Source organism: Homarus americanus, unplaced genomic scaffold, assembly GCF_018991925.1.
Source record: "Homarus americanus isolate GMGI-L3 unplaced genomic scaffold, GMGI_Hamer_2.0 scaffold54095, whole genome shotgun sequence".
Lineage (NCBI taxonomy): Eukaryota > Metazoa > Arthropoda > Malacostraca > Decapoda > Nephropidae > Homarus > Homarus americanus.
Genome location: NW_024742051.1, coordinates 526,966 through 540,000, shown reverse-complemented (window position 1 = coordinate 540,000; position 13,035 = coordinate 526,966). Strand labels below are relative to the sequence as shown.

Here is a 13,035-nt window from a genome sequence, read left to right as displayed (position 1 = left end):
TGGGTGGTAGTCGTGGTGGTTTGGGTAGTAGTGCAAAGAGGGGGTAGTGGTGGTGGTGGTGCGCACATCAATGAAGAGATTCAGCACCGGATCAGATGTGCACCTCAAGCCTTTGGCAGACTCCATACCCGTGTCTTCAGCTGTAGGGAGCTGAAATTATCTACGAAGTTACACGTATATCAAGCAGTGGTCCTCCCCACCCTGCTATATGGCAGCGAGACATGGGTCACATACAGGAGGCCCCTCAAGGCACTTGAAAACTTTTACCAACGTAGTCTATGTTCCGTCCTCCGAGTTCGCTGGGAAGACAAGAGAACAAATGCCAGTATTCTTGCTGACACTAACTGTAGGAGCATCGAGGCTGCCATTATTCATGAACAACTACGTTGGACTGGCCATGTTACCCGCTTGGACAACAGTAGCCTGCCAAAGCAGCTACTTTAAAGTCACCTAACGAATAGTAAACGTAACGCCGGGGGGCAACTGAAAAGGTATAAGGATAGTCTTAGGACAAACCTGAAAAAGTGCCAAATCGACCCCCTCACCTGGGAGACGATTACTCCACACAGTAACGCTTGAAGGATCACTACACGAGAAGGTGTCAATACTTTCGAGTTAGCCCGACTGCATAACGAGGCAGACAAACGCCAGCACCGGAAAGACGCTGCCGCCGCCCCTCCCGCACTAGATGTAACCCTCCACAAAACTCACCAATGAAGGTGACATCCCTAATAACTCATATCATTGTATAATAGCTGGATGATCGTCATACTCGATTCCGAGTGACAGCAAAGTAGTAGAAGTAGTAGGTAGTGGTGGTAGTAGGAGGATGGTAATGGTGATAGCAAGATAATATTAAGTAGAAAGAATAAGAACACAGACTCTCTCTCTCTCTCTCTCTCTCATAAAGTTAACCACCTGTTGTTAAAAATAGCTCAAGACAACAGTTAAAAAAATCCATACCTAGTTAATTAACACATAATTAACACAGGTATTAAGTAAATTAACATCTTTACCTGTGATAAAAAGGCTCCGTTTACCTGTGGGAATAAGATGTTATCCTCACCAGCACAACACCACCTCACTAAAACACCCCATAACGGACACCAGTCACAAGCAACACGTATAGAGAGAGAAAATTGGAATAACGAAAGAATCAGTGAATTTACACCCTATTTACCCACCCCGTAACATACCCACCCTATTTACCCACCCCATTTACTCCACCCCCATACCCAATTTATTTACCCACCCCGTAACATACCCACCCTATTTACCCACCACGTAACAATTTACACCCCATTTACCCTCCCGTAACACACCCACCCTATTTACCCACCCGTAACACACCCACCCTATTTACCCACCACGTAACAATTTACACCCCATTTACCCACCCCGTAACACACCCACCCTATTTACCCACCCCGTAACATACCCACCCTATTTACCCACCCCGTAACATTTACCCACCCTATTTACCCACCACGTAACAATTTACATCCCATTTACCCACCCCGTAACACACCCACCCTATTTACCCACCCCGTAACATACCCACTAGAGACTGGCGCGGTAAAAGGCCAAGACGACGTGAGGTGGGAGCTAACCGTTCGTGTAAGGTTGTAAACAAAGACGCTAAGATCCGGCTCGGGTTCTGGGAGCCGAGCTGAAGAATTTTATCCATTCTGATTGATGGTTAGGTTAGGTTAGGTTAGGTTAGGTTAGGTAAGGTAAGGTTAGGTTAGGTTAGGTTAGGTTAGGTTATAGATGGATTTTGATAGTTCTCTTTGTTAGTTTTAATTTTATTTTATGTTTTCAAGCAAAACCAGACACAGGTACACACATTCTAACATACATACATACATACCTGTACGTACATAAACACACCCACATCTGTATACACAATTACACATACGTACATATCCCAAAAAAATACACACATGCACACTCTAGCACACACACACCACCCACTCCGCCAGAGGCCTCCACAAACTGATTACCCAGGAGATCGAACCAGTGAGAGTAAGGACCAAAAACGAGTACTGCCCCCACTCAGCCACTACCCTCCACCAACTAACATTCATACAAAACATTTAAACACTAAAACAATTGTCCATACATTCCATTATTTCACTTAATTGACGTTAACATTTTTATTCGACCGGTTAAATGTATAAAATATTAACACATTTAAAATACACATAAATGGAACACAAATATATATCAAATTAAGACCTTCAGTTCAAGCAATATGGAGTTATTCGGTTTTGGTCGGGATTATAGTCGGGATTATTCGGTAAAGTTAACCTGACAATGAAGCCGAATATAGTGCACAATAATTCCCATAATAATCAACTAATTATTGTGATAATATTTATAACAGGAACGATAATATGTGATGATGTTATTTGTAAATGGCGGGGAAAATATAGCATAGTCCTCCCTGTTAGAGAGATGAATCATAAAAAACGTACCAAGAGAAAATGGGAAAATGTTGAATTGGGGAATATATGATTATGTTATTTTATTGACAGTAAGGTTAGGTTAGGTTAGGTTATTTTAGTTTCGAGCAAATTTGGTTAGGATAGGTTAGGTTAAATTATATTAGGATAAGTTTGGTTACATTAAGTTAGGTTAGGTTAGATCAGGTTACGTTAGTTTAGGTTAAAGTTGGTTTGGTTAGGTTAGCGTTAGGACAGATTAAGATAGTTAAGTTTGGTTAAATTAGGTCAGATTAGAAGTTAGGATAGGACAGATTAGGATAAGTTAGGTTAGGGTGGTTAATCTTCATGTGAAATAAGCTGGGGTGGAGATTCTTCAGGTGATCCATAAGACATAATAAGAATTCGAGTCTTCCTTCTTGGAGCAACAACTTGAAGGTCGCCCACCACAGGCTAATCAACTGGCACCATCTCTCCAGGGCAACTTTTCTAATCTCGCCAGGCACTGATTAGATAATCTTGCTTAACAACTAGCCAATCAGAATGCAGGAAAAACAGAAAATAGACTTTGACTACGATATATCAGCTGCAAATGATCCTCTAAGGTTAACATATATGACTTCTTAAACGATGTTAAACTTTTGCCACAACGAGAGGAGGTTTGGATATTTTTTCTCACCCAAAACATAACGAGCTAATGTTTTGATACTTTTCCCGCCAAAAATAAGGTCAACATACCACCAGCTTCCTATAACACTGCATATTACAGCTTAAAACATAACAAAAACCTAAATAAATCCTTTAAATATATTACGAATTCAAGGGAAGTATTACATTTCAAAGAGTAAGATCGGATATAGAATTGTGATCGCGTATTAATTTATATTTTGGCGCGAAAAAATGTAAACACAGATTATGGTGTTTTGGCGTCAAATTACACAATACTATTAAATCCATTTAAATCATAGAAACTAAAACACATCGACTATAAGTAACTAAATCACATAAGATAAAGAGCAGCATGAAGGCTACTCCATGATCAATCTCCATTAGTGACACCAGCCACCCCCACCTCACCACGGGAGAGAAAAAAAGAGAGAGATAGGAGCCATTATTTGCATCTCAGAACATACAGTCACCCCCTTAATGTAAACACGAGACAAAAGACGATCGTGGGTGGTAAAAGTATAAACATATCTTGAGCACGATACTAGATCACTCACTCACCAATACCACGGACAGACACACACACACTCCATGGACATAGTGTATTCAAATTGATATCCCTCCCTAAACGAGGTATATTGAAAGGTGGTTTGTTTTTCAATATACGTCAGACGATGCTCTTAGGGGTGGGAAGCCCGCGGGAACGATGATGTGGGCTGTCCCTTGAGGCCTGGTGGGGGACCCCTTGCCAGCCAGCCCGGGAAGACGAGGGAAAAATACGGCGAGGAAAGTTGATTTGTGGGGGAAAACACGGGAAAGAGAGACGATTTAAGGAAAGACATGTATAAAGAAAGCCGATTTAGGAAAGAACTTGCCTCAACAAAAGCCGATTTGGGGGAAAAACGATTTAGGAAAAAACTGACGACTTCGGGGTAAAGCATGCATGACAAGGACGATCGGGGGGGGAACCACGACAAACAGACGACTTAGGGAAAAAACGAGAAAACAGACGATTTAGGGAAAATGCAGCTTGACAAGTCACATTTTTATCCACCATTTGGGGGAGAAAAAACCCAAAATGAGACCACATAGGGAACAAAAGTTCACAAACACACTAAACTAAACACGTACACAAACAACAAAAAACTTACAAACATACAGATACGTGTTTTTTTTCCTCATTAAAGTACAATACTTCATAAAAAAAAACACCCTACACATTAGCATCACTTGTTTACAGTGTTACCAACTTGGGTTCCTGAGAATAAAAAAATATATTTCTTGTTTCTACAGAAGTTCAGTCATTAGGAGGTGGGGGATAGGGGGGGAGTGGGGGATAGAGGGGGGGAGTAGGGGGAGAGTGGGGAGAGAAGTGGGGACATCTATGACTGCTGTATGGTTGAGAGAATGGTGTGTGTGTGGGGGGGTTAGATTAAGTTCGGTAAAGTTAAGCTTAGTTAGGTTAAAGAGGGGGAACAGGGAAGGTTAGGTGAATGGAGTTAAGTTAGGTTAGGGGGTCACCTCGTTCGGTGTTAGCATCAAACAGTTGTGCCAAAAAAGTAAATAAACAAAAATACTATTGTTTATCTTTTGTTTTGGGGGGACGACTACAGAGCTAAAATATTTTGTTTGTTTACATGTGTTGTTTATGTCAGGGGGAGGAGGGAGAAGGGGAGGAAGGGGGTGATGGCAAGAGGAAGGGGAGGGGTGGAAGGGAGCAAGAGAAGGGGAAAGGATGGAAAGGACAGGATGGGAGGAGGATGTACACACACACACACACACACACACACACAGAAACACACACACACACATACCCAGGAATAACCATATACTGTACACACACAAACAAAACAACAAAAGCAAACACAACAACAACAGTCACAACACCATTAGTGCCAGCATCAAGGTTCAACATTAGTTTTAGCAGCGTATAACAAATCCGATTGTCCCGTGCGCGCGCGCGCGCGCGCGTGTGTGTGTGTGTATACCAAACACACACACACCACCATCAATCACTCACCATCAATCACTCACCAACACTAACACACCAACACCATCACCATCACAACACCATCACCACCACTAACACACCAACACCATCACCATCACAACACCATCACCACCACTAACACACCAACACTATTTCCAACACAACACCATCACCACCACTAACACACCAACACCATCACCATCACAACACCATCACCACCACTAACACACCAACACCATCACCAACACAACACCATCACCACCACTAACACACCAACACTATCTCCAACACAACACCATCACCACCACTAACACACCAACACTATCTCCAACACAACACCATCACCACCACTAACACACCAACACTATCTCCAACACAACACCATCACCACCACTAACACACCAACACTATCTCCAACACAACACCATCACCACCACTAACACACCAACACTATCTCCAACACAACACCATCACCACCACTAACACACCAACACTATCTCCAACACATCACCAACACAACTCCACCAATGAGACAAGTTTTACACATTGTTTACCATATAAATCAACTGAGATCAACAGACAATTGAATCAACATTACCATAACCCAGCTAAGAGGAGGGCAGGAGGGGGTGAGGGGTGAGGAGCGGGAGGAAGATTCATATCAAAGCGGGAAGATAAAGTGATATAAAAGCCAACACATCTTACTTTATGATTCATTTAATTACGTATGGTAATTTTCCTCCCCACAACTGGTCTAGTGAGAAAGGGTTTAGCTGACTCACTTAAGCCACGAGATAAAGATGGATTCTCAGAAGTTCCTAAGTTCAATTTGCTTACTAACATGCTTAAATAATAATAATAAGATACATAGATAGTGAAATGTGACTAACAGACACCGTAGACTTTCACAATAATAATAATAATAACACTAACAACAATAATAATGACAAAATCAACAATAATAAAAAACAACAACAACAATAATAAGACCACAACAAAAATAATAATAATCTCATACGACAAAATCCTCATATAAAAATAAAACCAAATTATCATACATCACCGCCTGTTCCCCCTCTATGCCGTGACCACAATAATAATATAACAAACTTGTGTTAAAACGCTGAAGGAGAGAAAAAAGTTTAGACAGCGACCACAAACACAAAAGAATTTAGGTCCGTCACCCATCCAAATACAATTCTTGGGAGACACATCAAAGCCACGAGAGAAAATATAATTCTCTCTCTGTCTCTCTCATATAAGGTGGGGCAAAGAAGAGAAAGATTGAGTTTCTCTCTCCCTCTCTCAACAAGGCATAACCTAATTTAACCTATCCCAACACAGCATAACCTACTCAAATCTAACCCAACCCAATTTAACTTAACCTAACCCCTAATTAACTCAGGTGAGAACAACTTAGGGGCGAATCACCAGGTAAAAAAAATATAAACAGGTAATTTTATTTATTTAAGAATCCTGACCGAGAGAGAGAGAGAGAGAGAGAGAGAGAGAGAGAGAGAGAGAGAGAGAGAGAGAGAGAGAGAGAGAGAGAGAGAGAGAGAGAGTCTATTTTCACAGTACATGTAGAAGAAAGAGGAATAAGTAACGCCCACTTAACCGCTAGAGGGCCACGAGCGCATCATATAATTACCGTGAGATGTCTTTGTAAGGGGAAGATGTCTCAGTGCGTCCCGGCGTGAAGTTACCTTGGGCGTGAAGTCAACGAGGTTAAGGGTGCTAACAAGTGTAATATGTAAACAGTCTTGATGTTTCTTATTCTTTTACCATAATTGGGAATGGGGTGGGCGTGTGTGTGTGTGTGTGTGTGTGTGTGTGTGTGTGTGTGTGTGCGTGTGTGACCTGATGATTAGACCCCCAGCTTATTTCACCTGATAATTAAACACCTTTTATGTTACAGGTAGTGATGGTAACAGTTGGGAGATGGGTAAGTCTGTGGGTACGTCTGGCAGTGGCGTTGAGCAGCGGGGCCGCCTCAGTATCCTTCGTGACGTCGGAGGTGATGGACGTCTCGCCCCTCGCTCTCCCTCATGGTCGACACCCTAATTTATGTACCCCTGATCACGTACCCTCACATCCTATCATACGGTACGAAGGCTTATTATGGTACTTCTGCCTCTAACCTAACCATACATGCCAACCTTCCTTAACCATACATGCCAACCTTCCTTAACCATACATACTAACCTTCCTTAACCATACATACTAACCTAACCATACATGCCAACCTTCCTTAACCATACATACTAACCTAACCATACATGCCAACCTTCCTTAACCATACAAACTAACCTAACCATACATGCCAACCTTCCTTAACCATACATGCCAACCTTCCTTAACCATACATGCCAACCTTCCTTAACCATACATACTAACCTAACCATACATGCCAACCTTCCTTAACCATACATACCAACCTTCCTTAACCATACATACTAACCTAACCATACATACCAACCTAACCTAACCACAAACACTATTACTAACCTAACCTAAATAAAAGCCCTTGCCAACAGAACCTAACCTTATTGTGTCCACCAATCACAGCCCAGGTTCTTATAGTCCCCACCAATCACACCCCAGGATCTTGTCTCCACCAATCACACCCCAGAATCTAACTCCATCCATCCATCCATCTATCTCAATACCTATCTATCTATCTATCTTCAAATCTATTCTCTGACAGCCGTTAACTCTAGGGTATTTTAACACCTTATTTCACTACCCAGCCTCACTGAACCGCGAACCATCCCTATCTTACCCTTTTGGCCCTTACCTATCCTTACCTATCTTATTATCACCATCTTCCTTCATTATCTATCACTATCTATCTTATTATCACCATCTTCCTTCATTATCTACATTATTCTCACCATCTTCCTTCATTATCTACCTTAATATCACCATCTTTCTTCATTATCTATCACTATCTTCCTTCATTATCTATCACTATCTATCGTAATTATACATCTATCTATCACACATTGTCAGTAGTCCATTATACAACCCCGCCACGCCTATAATTCCTTACGGGTATAGAGACTGTTTATACAAGCCGGAGATATTAATTCTCTGGCCTCACGCTAATCATAACAATAACAAACCCAACGTTGCCAAATCAAAACATTGGTGCCACATATACACAATCCCGACGTTGCCAAATCAAAGCATTGTTGCCACATATACACAATCCCGACGTTGCCAAATCAAAGCATTGTTGCCACATATACACAATCCCGACGTTGCCAAATCAAAGCATTGTCGCCACATATACACAATCCCGACGTTGCCAAATCAAAACATTGTTGCCACATATACACACACCCTCTCTCCATTCTTCTCAATTCTCGTATTTTCTATTTTGTTTCTCTTATTTCTCTATTTCTATGTATTTAATAAAATGTAAATATACCCAACGTTACTTAAGAAAACCTAATCTGTCTTACTGTAATCCAAACTTAACCTAATCTTACTTATTTTAATCCAACCTAACTTAATAAAACTTAACCTAACTTAACCAAGCCTAATTTAATCAAATATAACCAAACCAAAACCAAATCAAAAGGTTAAGTTAGATTAGGTTAGGTAAGGTACGGTAAGGGTTGGTTAATTAGGTTAAGTTAGGTTAAATAGAATAACGATTAGTTAAGTTAGGTTAAATAACATACAATAAGAATTGGTCAAGTTAAGCTGGGTTAATGTAGGTTAAATAACATACAGCAAAAACTGATTAATCTAGGCTGGGTTAGTTAAAACACAATTAAATCCCTCCCCTCCTCCTCCCCTTCGCTAACATTACCGTAACCAAGGTGACCAGGTAACTCCATTAACGAGCCCCGGTGTTACAGGTGTGAGGTGGGCAAGAGACAAGCCTTCCATCCCTGGGGCGGAAAGAGGTCCTCATTCAAGACTGCACCTGGCCTGCCTCTCAGCCTACGTGAAGTGTATCTTGCCTTGTTTCAGAATGCCAGGTGAGTTATTCTTTATACATACATGTATACATACATACATATACATAGTTACATACATATACATAGTTACATACATACATATATACATACATACATAACCGTCAAATCCACGAACAACATTTGCGGACGGGGGAGGAAGGTACATTTTTACTTGTGTACAAAGAAATGTATATTCCCTTTATGTGTTTGGCCTTAACACAATTATTTATTTTACCTGGAGTATTGTGTAGACACACACACACACACACACACACATGTTCTACCCTCAAGTCTGTGCTCTATTAATAAAGTAATAGGGAACGGACTTGAGGGTAGACTGTTACATTTAAAAAAAAATTGTGTTTGATTATTTGTGAAAGCATTTTCCAATTATTATTTATTTGTTTGTGTGTGTGTGTGTGTGTGTGTGTCTACACACACACACACACACATATTTACAATACAGGTAAAACAAATTACTGTCTCTAGAACGAATGGCTCCCTGTCCCAGCCGCAAAAATGCCGGCAACTTTAAAACTACCCTTAGACATTCTTGGGTACATCCAGGTTGTCATCCGCAAATAACCGAGAATTGTGAAGTAAAAATCCGCAAACTTGGGGGACACACTGTACATGTATACAATGGCCCTAAGGTATTTACAGTTATTTATACACTTGGTTGTATAGTAAAGTATATATAGTACATACATATATGCTTAGTCATATTCTAAAGCATACACAGTCACATATACTGTACACACACATGCATACATACATACTGTACATACACACCATAATACAGATACACATAATCATAAGCACACACACACATGACCACAAGAATGCACAAACACACATACACACACAAACATACATACACTTACACACATCAATGTAGATACACACAAAGACATACATACAAAAACAAACCCACAAAACGTGACACAAACATGTCATAAAATACTAACCTAACCTAACCTAACCATCACACTTGTTTAGTCTCCCTTCATTACATCTTTTCTCTACTGATGTTTTAAAGCTTCAACATCAACAACAACCTCACTCTCTTATTGATGTTTCATGTATGTACGGAGTGTGTGTGTGTACGGAGTGTGTGTGTGTACGGAGTGAGTGTGTGTACGGAGTGAGTGTGTGTACGGCTATTATTTCTATTTATGGTTTGAGTTAATGTTGATCTTTCTTCTTATGAGTTAATTTTAACTTGAATTCGTCTGTCTAACTAAATTTATACAATATAAATTAAAACATCTGTAAAAACTACCCTTGCCTTGTTGTTACCCGGACTCTCATATTTTTGTTACTTTCCTTATATCTGTTACTTTTGCCTCATATTTTTGTTACTTTCCTTATATCTGTTACTTTTGCCAGATATTTTTGTTACTTTTCCCTCATATCTTTATTTCTCTGGCAGGCCTCGTCCACCACCACCCTCAGAAGGGGAGCTAAAGCGAGCGTCGTTCAACCCCTGGGGAGGCAAGCGCTCAGACCCCCTCCTTCCTGCCAGCCAACACGAACCCAACACCAAGAGGAACACTTTCGCTCCCTGGGGTGGTAAACGTGCAGCGGGATACTTCACGCACGATACCAACCCACTTATCATCGAGGAGGATCTGATTCCCTACATCGGCGTGCTGAGTGATGACGGGGAAGCCGAGGATGTCGTCAAGAGGGAATCCTTTTCCGCTTGGGGAGGAAAACGCGGATCCTTCCCGGCAGATGATTGGGAAGAGGAGGAACCAACGGACTTGTTTGTGTTGGATGGTAGTTTGCCTTATCCTCCAGTGGACCGTCTCAGATACAAGAGAGAGGCCGAGACATACACTAACACCCTGGTAAACAGTGATGACTCAGGCGTGAAGACCGAGGCGGAAAACATTAAACCAGATACCAAATACGACCAGACGGCTGAAGCATCCAGCACTACAGTAGCGAAGAGGACAAGATTCAGCGCGTGGGCCGGTAAGAGGCCGGACCTCCAAGTTATCGAGGACGCGGTGAGAAAGATGGCCGAGCACGAACCCAAGACGACGGAGAGAAGAGCTTTCAGCGCCTGGGCCGGGAAGAGATCGTCAGATGTTAACCTCCAAGACGGTGAGGATGATGAGCCAGTCAGTGCCTGGATTGGACGAAGACTGCAAGATGCCAACACAGACGACAAGAGAACATTCAGCGCTTGGGCAGGGAAGAGGTCACCAAGTATGGACCTTTCAGGTAACCAAGACAAAAGAACATTCAGAGCCTGGGCAGGGAAGAGGTCGTCAGGTGATGAGCTGGATGATCACTTCCTGGATAAGAAGACAAGATTTAGTCCTTGGGCGGGAAAACGGGCGGAAGGCACATTATCTCGCCTGTCTGAGTCCACTCTGAAAGCCGCCCTTGATGAGAATTCCCCAGAAGACAACGTTGATAACCACAAGAGACCTTCCTTCAGTGCCTGGGCCGGTAAGCGCTCTGAGAGTAATGAAAAACGACCATCGTTCAATGCCTGGGCTGGTAAAAGAAGCGACAGCGATGAGAAGCGTCCATCTTTCAGCGCATGGGCGGGCAAGAGAAGTGACATTGATGAGAAACGACCATCGTTCAATGCCTGGGCTGGTAAAAGAAGCGACAGCGATGAGAAGCGTCCATCTTTCAGCGCATGGGCGGGCAAGAGAAGTGACATTGATGAGAAACGACCATCGTTCAATGCCTGGGCTGGTAAAAGAAGCGACAGCGATGAAAAGCGTCCATCTTTCAGTGCATGGGCGGGCAAGAGAAGCAGCGAAACAGACAAGCGACAAGGTTTCAGCGCATGGGCGGGCAAGAGGAACAACGGTGGCAGTGACGACCCCACACATTCAAACAATCCCCAACAGATCTCCTCCATCCTCCAACAACTCCAACACCAAGGTCTAGAATTCCTCCACAAAAGACTTCCAATTAACGACTGGGGTAATAAGCGAGTCCCCTTCAGCACATGGGGGGGCAAGAGAGCAAGTCCAATCTCCGAGGATAGTCAACTAAGCGATCTATATACCTCACAACTTTAGTATCTGTGCGAGACTCTTAACCACCTGTTACACGTTGGCGTTACTGTATTAATCCTAACATAATCCCTCTAATAATCAACTTTGTTTTGATATTATTCAGAAACTGTGGATGTTACATAAACACTGCAATCACGGCTTAGGCTGCGAGAAAACTCCACGGTTGCAGGAACTCGATGCACCATAATACACTATAAATGTTGGAAAAATAATACTCACGGCTTAGGGTCGAAGAAAATGCCCTGTTTGCGGTAACTCGTCGGACTATAATAATCTTCGGTGCAAATAATCTCTCAAAATGGAATTACCGCAAACACGGGACTTTTTTCCTAGGCCTCGTATCAACGGCTCTCAGGCACCGCTGGATAACGTTACTAAATCCTACGCAATACTCAAACACGGTCGCCCTTACAATTATTCCTTGATAAAAAATATATATAAAATAACCTCCATCAAGATAACAATATAAAATAACTTATATTTCTATAAAAACTTGAAGGCAGGAAGTAATATTATCATTCTCTTTTATACAGTTGGCCTTCATCACTCTGTACGGCATCTAGTAAAACAATATTCTGTTATACATTATACACTGCGTCCAATAATAAAACACTCAACATTATCTATAAATATACAATCTTATTCATTTTAAACTACTGTATATGTAAGAATAAACACACAACTTACACAAAGACAGACATTGAATTTTTCTAAACATTACACCTGGGAATATTAAATTGATCACATTAGACACCCAAGCTTATTTCACCTGATGATTATACACCTTGATGCTAACTTAACCTTATCTAACACAAGATAACATATAAATAACCAAACCTAATCAAACCTTAAACCTAATCTACCCTAATGTAACCAGACCTAACATAACCTAACCTAATCCCAGGTAGTGTTAGTGT

The 13,035-nt window shown here is 41.6% G+C and overlaps 2 protein-coding genes across 3 annotated transcripts in view; one reads left to right on the top strand and one right to left on the bottom strand.

Moving 5' to 3' along the window:
• Window positions 1-12,975, top strand: part of LOC121876462 — a 26,456-nt gene extending 13,481 nt beyond the window's left edge. The window contains exons 2-4 of the mRNA XM_042381559.1: window positions 7,019-7,206; window positions 8,970-9,092; window positions 10,504-12,975. Of these exons, the coding sequence (XP_042237493.1) occupies window positions 7,025-7,206; window positions 8,970-9,092; window positions 10,504-12,121 (1,923 nt within the window). The 5' untranslated portion in view covers window positions 7,019-7,024 and the 3' untranslated portion in view covers window positions 12,122-12,975. The remainder of the gene's footprint in view (window positions 1-7,018; window positions 7,207-8,969; window positions 9,093-10,503) is intronic.
• The window catches only part of LOC121876464 (COMM domain-containing protein 4-like), a 61,892-nt gene that overhangs the window by 39,860 nt on the left and 8,997 nt on the right, over window positions 1-13,035 (bottom strand). The gene's annotated exons all lie outside the window — the stretch shown is intronic.